The 10043-nt window shown below is 35.4% G+C and overlaps 2 protein-coding genes across 2 annotated transcripts; both read left to right on the top strand.

Moving 5' to 3' along the window:
* The first annotated feature begins 4055 nt into the window (after positions 1–4055).
* On the top strand, positions 4056–4973 carry LOC148295914 (uncharacterized). Its single transcript, XM_088250638.1, has one exon. It carries the CDS (start codon positions 4056–4058, stop codon positions 4971–4973), a length of 918 nt encoding a protein of 305 aa, XP_088106764.1.
* Positions 4974–6923: 1950 nt separating this feature from the next.
* On the top strand, positions 6924–8672 carry LOC110754901 (uncharacterized). The gene has a single exon (XM_021956025.2). The coding sequence runs from the start codon at positions 7344–7346 to the stop codon at positions 8670–8672; it is 1329 nt and encodes a 442-aa protein (XP_021811717.2). The 5' UTR covers positions 6924–7343.
* The last annotated feature ends 1371 nt before the right edge of the window (positions 8673–10043 follow it).

Consider the following 10043-nt stretch of genomic DNA (forward strand, 5'->3'; position numbering starts at 1 on the left):
ATAGTTAATCTAATTCATATTCTGTGTTTATTCCATTCCCTTTTTCTTATTCCTATTATTTGTAAATAAACATGCCATAATAGTGTTACGTTAAGTTAAATTGATGGCAAAATGTCGAAGTATCACATAGGAAGTCATTCACCCATACTTTCATTTTCTTCTTCAATATACCTTAGATTTAGTAAGTTATCAAATCCAATCTAATACTAGTCACCAAATATAGTCTTAAAGTATGTTCAAGAGTGTACTGGATATAATATAACACAAGGCTCAAGCTTTTCCATGAAGTCAATACTCAATCTACTGATAATTAATCATTTGAAGGTAATATTTTCCATGCATACATCCATATCACGTTGGCTAACTTGAGTCTTCACCTTATAATAAAAAGCATAAAGATGTTAAGCATCACTTCATTTTGTTTATCAATAATTATCAGATTTTGAAAGAGTATCCATGTTCACATTCCCCAATACAAACCAAATTATTCAATAAAGGACAAGCCCCCAGAGCATACTTGGATCGGAGGTTTCAGAACTTCAAATCTGGCCGACAATTAGATTCTGATACCGTATTAATCAAAAAGCTTCAATTTGTAATAGAATCAAGCTACGTGACATGTTACAAAATAAGGTCCCGCAAGCACAATTGGATTGCTTTAATTGTGATGCCAAACCATTGCACTTTAAGACGACTGAAGAATATAATAAATAAAGCTTGAGAAGGACCCCACGTGCGGTATGAATTGCCAAACAATTATAAAATAATATGATAATATGATCACGTGATATATTTTGTACATGTGTTATAATATGAGTGGACAACATGATTTATTTTCCCATATTTTAGGGAATATTATCAATAAATGTATATCCACTTATATTATAACACGTGTACAAGATGTACAACATGATTGTACTACCGTACTCTTCTATAATCATTTCTACATTGCATACATGACGAGAATGAAAACCATATATAAAATGGTGCAACACACAAGTCACAAGAAGCTAAAGTTAATATTGAATGGTTTAAGCAAATGAAGTATAGTCCAATGAGAAATGGCATTGATATGTAGACCAGATGTCTCAGGTTCGAAACTTCATGACATCTTGGTTGTATGCAGTGGCGGACCCAGACTTTTGTTCATCTGGGGGGGAAAAAACAATTTCATAACTGACTCCTACAGAGTCTAGGTTTTCATATCAATACGATATATGTTATAACACACAATCTATTTCAATAATTTTTTAATATATGATTTTGGGCCAAAATCTAAGGCTTTATATATTGGACCACATCTTATTAAGTCTTGGGCCTTGATATTTTCAATGTAGGAGAGGTTTTGGGCTAAAACCTTGAAGGCTTTACTTATTTAGGGTGTTGAGTGGGGATTTTGCATGCAAAATATTAGCGAAGTGTCTTATTTTTATTGGCAAAGTGTTGGGCTAGATGGATGAACAAAACACTCAAGTGTGAGCAGCTGCCTACAGTAGGCATATGCTGGGTCCGCCACTGGTTGTGTGTGTGTGAGAAACTCCCTCCCTATAGTTTAGACTATCGATTGTACAAAAGAAAAAAAATAATGGTTTAAAGCGTCGTCGGCAAAATCTTGAAATTATAATGTGCACTGGATCAACCAATAAAGCAGCCCCCGATTTCTAATCGAAAAGTCTCAAACTCAAATTTTGTCGTCTCAAATACAATTTTATTAGGTTTTTACCAATAAACTCATTTTAGCATGACATATTATACAAAAACCCATATAAAGCCTATTTGTAGAGAAAAACTCAAAACTAGCTACTTTTCATTTTCTAATTAGTTCTTAGAAAATTTTAACATACTAAGAACCAAAGTCTAAAATATCGATGGTTTTGGAAATATCAGTAGTCCAAAAACACGGAAATTTCAATGGAAATATCGGGAAATTATTGATATCGATAAAAATTAAATAAAAATCACGGAAATTGTAAGAAAAACTTGGAAATTTTTCTTGAAACTTTGGAGGATGTTTATTTAGTCAATTATCTATTACTTTATCACAAAAAATTAGAAGGAAATGCATTACATGATGGTTTTAACTGATTTAAGTTGATTATATAACGCGCAGACAAATGTTGCGAGTGTAGAAAATATATAGTAATTAAGGAAAGAAGATTAAACACACCATAATCATTTATTTCTTACTACATAAAGTTCCTATAAAGTTCAAATTTGAGTTATTTACACTAACACCCATTGAGTTTTTCGGCTTTTTCACAAAACTCCTTGAGGTTTTAGAAATTACATGAACACCCCATGATGTTTTAAATTGTTTTCACAAAACTCCATTTCATTGATTTTTCATCCAAAGATTGATGATTTTATACAAAAAAATTCTCCACATGACAAAGTTGGCCTTTGAGATTAGATTGCATATACTTCATTGAGGTTAATTATGTCATTTGCATAAGTTTTTTTTTTAATGAAATGATCAATTTTGGACAAACAATCAACGAAAAGGGGTTTTGTGAAAACAAACTGAAACCTCAGAGAATGTCCGTGTAAGTTTTGAGACCTGAGGTGGTTTTGTGAAAACACATAAAACAATGTCATTAATGCATTACACAAACTAATTTTTATTTTCCAAATTTATCCCTTTTTTTTTTTGAGAATTTTTTTTTATCCCTATTAAATGCATTGTTCGTGTATATTGCTTTATTTTTATTTTCAAAATCCTTTGTCTTTTTTTATAGCAAGTTTTGTCCTTGTTTTGTTTGTTAAATTACTGTTAAAAAAATAATAAATGTTATTTAAATTAATAAAAAAGATCTAATCATTTAAACACAAAATTTCAATTTATTTTATTTTATAAACAGATCCGTTTTAAGAAATTGAAATTAAAAAATTAATCCAAAAAAAAAAACCAGCGAAGGAAATCGGCGTGAGGAAGATGTTACGTGGGTGGCAGGGATCGACGCAGTGGGGTGGGAGATCGGCGTGGGTGGGGGTCATTGGACATTGATGTCGTGGTGGACAGGGGCGGATCTACAGAGGAGCAAGGGTGGTCAATTGACCCCTGCAACCTCTGAAATCCTCCATTAAAGCACCCAAAGTTGACCCCTGCAAAGTGTTCGATGAAATGCCCCAAAGGGGCAAGCCCTTGCAGCTGAAGGAGATGGCAGCGCAGGTTGCCCTTGCGCGCAGCGCGCGATTTCTTTTTTTTTTAGTTCCCTCGACGTCAAAACGACGTCGTTGCACTTAAGTTTTTTTTTTTTTTTTTTAACCTGGCCAAAACGACGTCGTTTTGGCACAGGTTTAAAAAAAAAAAAAAAAAAAATCTGAAGACAGCAGCTTCTGTTTTTGCCCGATCCTTCCCCTTCCTCAAACAAGTTTTTAACTCATTTCTCTCAACTTCTCAAGTCTGAACCCTAAATCCCCAAACCAAGTTCCATCCAACCTTCACTTCCCCACAAATCCGGCGGCAGCAAAGTGGCGGCGGCGCAGCTCAAATTAAATAAGTAACCCTCAAATTCAATTTGATTTCAAAGGTGGATTTGTCCCTCAAATTTGAAAGTATGTTATCCTAATTTCTTTATGCTTTAATTAATTAGTCAAGATTGTTATATGTTTGTGTTTTTGTTAATTAGTTGTTGTTGTTTGTTGTTGAAATTTATTTTGGTTTGTTAGTTTGAATAAATTAGGGCTATTCTTTTATGTTAGTTTGAATAAATTATGGATTTTGGTTTTGGTTAGTTAGTTTAAATAAGTTAGGGTTTTATTTTTATGTTAGATTGTATCTTGATTAGTTTCAATAAACTAGGGGTTTTGATTTTGGTTAGTTAGTTAGAATAAATTAGGGATTTACTTTTATGTTAGATTATATCTCTTGGTTAATTTGAATAAATTAAGGGTTTTTTTATTTTGGTTAGTTAGTTAGAATAAATTAGTGTTTTTTGTTCGATTATATTTTGGTAAATTTGATTAGTTGTTGGGATTTTATATTGGTTAGTTTGCATAAGTTAGGTTTTTTCTATATTGTTGATGTTTGATTGGTTATTTATACAAATATAGTTATGGAAAGCTACTTTAAGAGAAGGTTCGCATCAACTACTTCTAGTTCGGATAATGTGGGTAGTTCGAGTTCGAGAGATGTAGATATTTCAAGAGATGTGGATAGTTCGAAAGAAAGTGAATTGCAAGATATCTTGGCTAATCTTATTGCAGACCCCGGACTTCGGCCTCAAATGTTAGACTATGATCCTAACATTAGAGACGAAGTCCGAAGAGCATATCTTCAAAAAGGTCCATGTCAGCCTAAGGATCATACATTTCCACAAACTGATCTTTCAGGGTATGATCGACGCTTTAATGTCAAGTGGTTTGATGAGTTTGACTGGTTGGAGTACAGTATTAGTAAAGATGCTGCATTTTGCCTTTATTGTTATCTTTTCAAATCCAATTTCAGAATTGGTCAAGGGTGTAGCGACGCCTTCACAGAAATGGGTTTTAAGAATTGGAAGAAGAAGGATAAAATTAGGCAACATGTTGGACTTGTTGGAAGTATTCATAATCAATCTAGACAATATTGTATGGATCTTATGAGTCAAAAGCAACATATCCGAACAGTTTTGATAAAGCAATCAGAGCAAGCTTGTATTGATTATCGTATTTGCTTGACAGCTTCTCTTGATTGCGTGAGATTTTTGTTGAGGCAAGGTCTTCCTTTTCGTGGGCATGATGAGAGTGACACTTCAAGCAACAAGGGGAATTATTTGGAGCTCTTACAATTTCTTGCTGATCATGATGAGAAAGTTAAAGCCGTTGTGTTAGAAAATGCTCCCGGGAATCTCAAGTTAATAGCTCCAACAATTCAAAAAGATCTTGTGAATGCTTGTGCCACTGAAACTATTAAGAAAATCATTAAGGATATGGATGGTGCATTCTTCTCTTTATTAGTTGATGAATCAGGTGATGTGTCAGTAAAAGAATAGATGGCGGTGGTGTTTGATCGGTTCATAATTGTATATTATTTCTTACCCTTCTAGCTTATGATTTGGTTATGTTTTTGAGTTAAACTTGTGCTTTTAATCCTTTTTGTGTTTATCTTTCAGTTAATTGAGCTTTAGGTAACAATGATGGCTTTGGAGAACATAATTCATGCAATTCAAGCATGTTAAGGCCTAATTTGGATGAATTGATGAAGAGCTTAAAGACAAATTCATTATGGCTACAGCCCCCTGCCAGTCCAGTTCCGTAGGTCATATTGCAAGCTTTGTTTCAGCAACCTACATAGCTCTGATGAGGCCACATTCTTCATGAAAGTTGCTCCAATTGGTGTGTACTATAACATATCCAAAATTCAGCCCCATTGGATAAATCTGGAGTCCGTTACCTAGCAAACACAGAACCATGCTCAGGATGGATCTTATCAGCGCGGAAAATGAGTTAGCAATTTGTTTCGGCCTTAACTTCTTCCTCCGACCTTGGATTGGCCCAAATAACATATGGCTGGAAAGAAGACATTCTGAACTTCAATTTAGAGTGCTTAAAGTCCTAATTTGATTAAGAGAAGCCCAAGTTGTAAGCCCTTGAAGTTGCTGGTCATGCTGACCTCAGCATGTGCTGGTTGGATGCATGGTCATGGTGAGCTAGGTATGAGCTATCATTTCTGGTTGGAAGCTTGGTCATGGTGACATGAAGATGAGCTAGGGCTGCTGGTGGGATTTAGTGGTGAAGTGCATCAACCAATTCAAGATTTTCTAATACAAGTGCATCACCCATTTCAGATTTTCTAATACAAGTGCATCAACCATTTCAGATTTTATAATTCAAGTGTTGTATGCATTAGTCTTATTGAATTCTGATTTTCACTTCCCCTAGGCCTATAAATAGGGAAGTTCTCTAAGCTTGTAATAACACCCCAAGGGGGGGGAGCTCTCAAACACTTCTCTAGAGCTCCCTTCCCTTCTCTCCCTCAAATTCTCTTAGTTTCTCTTTGTAGTTCTCAATTGTTGTAATAAGATCATTCTATTAAATTTTCTTTGTACTAAATATCAAACACTTTTCCTTTCTCTTCTTCTAAATTCTTCAAATACTCTCTTCTCCAAACACTTCCCAAACACTTCTCCCATTTCCTTCATCAAATTCTCTAAAGCTTTCAAACACATGTTCTTCCAAAATCCTCAAAGTTCTCAAACATCTCTCTACTTCCCTTCTCTTCCAAAAGTCTCCATGTCTCAAACACTTCACAAACACATTTCTCTTCCTTCCCTAAGTTCTCAAATTCTCCAAGTTCACAAACATCCTCCAAGTTCTCAACCACTCTCTTCCAAATTCTCAAAGTTCCTAAACACTCTCTTCCAAAATCCACAAAGCTCTCAAAACACCTCTCTACTTTCTTCTCCAAATCCTCCAAGTTCTCAAACACTCTCTTCCAAATTCCCCATGTCTTAAACACATTCCCTTCCAAAATCCTCAAAGCTCTCAAACACTTGTTCTTCCAAAATTCTCCAAAGTTCTCAAACACTTCCTTTCTTCCTCAAAGTTCTCTTAGTTTCCTTAATGTTTTCTTAGTTGTAATTTATTTTTCTTTGTTATGTAAATTCTTTTCTTAAGTTTTCAAGTTGAATTAGTTTCCAAGTTTCAATTATGGTTTTTGTTCTTATTCATTATGCTTATAAGTTAATATGCTAGTTTGAATGATTGATCACCATTTAGGCTTGCATGTTAGCTATCTTGGTTTGAATTAAGAGTATACACCATGCTTTAATTCGAATTGAACTATGAATAGGAAGAGTATGTATGGACATTCGACAACAGGTATTAGATACATACTTGGTTGTTTAAAATGTTCTTCTATGCTTAATGGGTTCCTAATGCTTAATTTTAGGTTAGACAACAAATGATCAAATTAGGGAATTAGGAACACAAGGTTATGACCACACACCATGGCTTAATCATACTTTAGCTAGAATCAATCCATTAATCTAAATTGAACTTGGGAACTTATTTGCTTGAGTTACTTATTTCTTTCTTCCTTGTTTTATGTTCTTTGTTTTTGTTTCTATTTTGTGTAGGGAAACTAAATTGGATCATTCAATCACCAATCCCTGTGGAATCGACCTCGCACTTACATATGCTATACTACCAACGGTTCGTGCACTTGCGAGTATCACAAGTTGAGGATGCAGCTTAATCCATTTTGGTGGAGCTAAATCTACGCAACAGTGTTTCGTTATGTGGACAAAAGTGGAGATGTAATTGAGAGGTTTGTGGGCATTCAACACGTTAGCGACACTACATCAAACTCACTCAAGGAGGCTATTGACACATTGTTTTCAAGGGAGGAATTGAGCATTTCCATGCTAAGAGGACAAGGATATGATGGAGCTAGTAATATGAAGGGTGAGTTCAATGGTCTTAAAACCCAAATTTTGAGAGAAAATCCTTGTGCCTATTATATTCATTGTTTTGCACATCAACTTCAATTAGCTCTTGTGGCCGTGGCAAAAGGAAATGTTGATATTGCCACTTTCTTCACATCTTGCAATAGCTTGGTTAATATTGTTGGAGCATCGTGTAAGCGTCGTGACATGCTTAGAGATCAACTACAAAAGGATATTACGGAAGCTCTTGAAAAAGATACTTTTCCAATAGGACGAGGCTTAAATCAAGAAACTTGTCTCAAGCGGCCCGGTGATACACGTTGGAACTCACATTATGGTACATTACTTAGTATCATCTCCATGTTTAAATCTGTGGTGAAAGTGCTCAAATTGATTATTGAGGATGGCTCCACTGACAATCTAGGTGAAGCAAATAGGTCATTGAGAGAAATACAATCGTTTGAGTTTGTATTTCACCTATTTTTCATGAGATCTATATTGGGAGCCACAAATGACTTGTCACAAGCATTACAAAGGAAAGACCAAGATATTGGGAATGCAATGACTTTAGTGAAAGTTTGCAAGGACCAACTACAACACATGAGAGAGAATGCATTTGAAGCCTTGCTTGATCAAGTATCTTCCTTTTGTGGCAAACATGATATCTTGGTTCCAAACATGGATGATGCATATGTAGCTCAATGGAGATCACATCGGAGAGCTCCTATAATAACGCATCTCCATCATTATCGTGTGGACATCTTCATTCAAATCATTGAGTGGCAACTTGCGGAATTAAATCATCGCTTCAGTGAGGTAAATACTGAGTTACTTCTTTGTTTGACATGTTTGAGTCCGGATGATTCCTTCATAGCTTTTAACAAACAAAAGCTACTTCGTTTTGCTGAATTTTATCCTCAAGATTTTACTTCCCGAGATCTCTTGGCACTTGAAGATCAACTTGAGATTTATATTAATCATATGCGTACGATGATTGATTTTTCTCAATTGAAAGAGATTGGTAGCCTTGCAAGAAAATTGGTGGAGAAAGGGTTGCATAGAACATATAATTATGTTTATTTGCTTCTCACATTAGCCTTAACTTTACCGGTTGCAACTGCTTCTGTGGAGAGAGCATTTTCTGCTATGAATATTGTGAAAGGTCCACTTCGCAACCGAATGGGAGATCAATGGTTGAGTGATAGTTTGCTTGTTTATATTGAGAAAGATGTATTTGCTTGTATTGATAATGAAACTATAATGCTACGTTTTCAGAATATGAAAACTCGTCGTGGACAATTGTAATGTGGTTTTTTATATTAATTATGAATGATAATATTATCGTTTCATTTTTATGGGTATATTTTGTATAAATTTTTTTTTACCTTTAAATATTGACCCCCGGAACGAAATTTCCTGGATCCGCCACTGGTGGTGGAGATCGACACGATGTGGTGGAGGAGAGGAGGGATCGAGACGAGGTGGTGACATCTTGTTACTCAACAAAGGAAATTAATGCCAGAGGGAGGGCTGTTCGCTAGAGAGAGAGAGATGGAGAGAGAGGGGGAGGGAGATGGAGGGATAGAGGGAGTGTAGTGTCTGTGGATGGCTGGGTTGGATTGGTGAGGGAAGGGGAGAGAGAATGCTATGGTGGGCTATGTTGGTTGGGGTTGTGACTTTAGGTGGTGGTGACGACTTGAGAGATGGAGAGGGCGTATGGTGGGTCAAATTTTTTATTTATTTTTCTTTTTGTAATAGGGATAAATTTGGAAAACAAAAATTAGTTTGTGTGTGCATTAATAACATTATTTTAAGAGTAAGCAAAGTGACATGTGTCATGAAGAGAAGGAAGAAAGTCCAAAAGAGAATGTTAGAAAGAATGTTGTTAGCATTCCCCTTTAAAAAACAAAAAAGGCTAACTTCAAAGACTCCTTGAAGGTTTGGGATCATTCTCAATATGGGCCCTCAAGTTTCAATTTCATCAATTTACACCCAATTGGTTTTCAAATCTGACCAATTTAAACCTTCTGTTAAATTGACCATTTGGTTAGATGTTAACTGATGACATGTAGGACTCACTAATTCCTTAATTTTTTTTAATTATATAATATAATAAAATAACATTAAAAAAATCTTTTAAAAAAAAAATTTCTCCATTTCTCCTAGGCCTGTAAATAAAGCCCGAGCCCGATGGGCCAGCCCGAACCCGGCCCGATTTTTTAAATTTTGGGCTTACCCGGCCCGATACATTGGGCGGGCTTGGCCCGGCCCGATGACTAATGAGCAGGGCTTGGGCTTTGTTTTGGGACCCTTTAAAAGCCCGGCCCGGCCCGACATAATTAATTAACTTATATTTAAGTTAGCAATTATGACAATTTCAGGATATTTTGGTGAGCAATAATATTGATATTTGGAAGCCTTTTATAGTGGATAAAAAATGGGAGGTTGCCTTAAGAAAACGATGTGGGATTGGGTCAATACTTCAAGTAATTTGTGCAGGTTGTAGAGGTTCTTTTTGGCAATTTGGTCATCAATCACATTGATAGGGAACATTCTTATGGATAGCATGATGTTCATAACAACAATTCTGTTTTTGAAAGACACAAAAACTCTAGTTAAAGATGCCCTTGCATGCTTCTTTTCGTAGCCATGTTTTTCTCATACTTTTTCTCCCAG

This window comes from Prunus avium, chromosome 3 (genome assembly GCF_965620075.1).
Source record: "Prunus avium chromosome 3, drPruAviu1.hap1.1, whole genome shotgun sequence".
Classification (NCBI taxonomy): domain Eukaryota; kingdom Viridiplantae; phylum Streptophyta; class Magnoliopsida; order Rosales; family Rosaceae; genus Prunus; species Prunus avium.

What these genes read in the sequence shown, in the direction of transcription:
- LOC148295914 (XM_088250638.1), top strand. Translation starts at nt 4,056, where the DNA reads ATGGAAAGCTACTTTAAGAGAAGGTTCGCATCAACTACTTCTAGTTCG.
- LOC110754901 (XM_021956025.2), top strand. Translation starts at nt 7,344, where the DNA reads ATGCTAAGAGGACAAGGATATGATGGAGCTAGTAATATGAAGGGTGAG.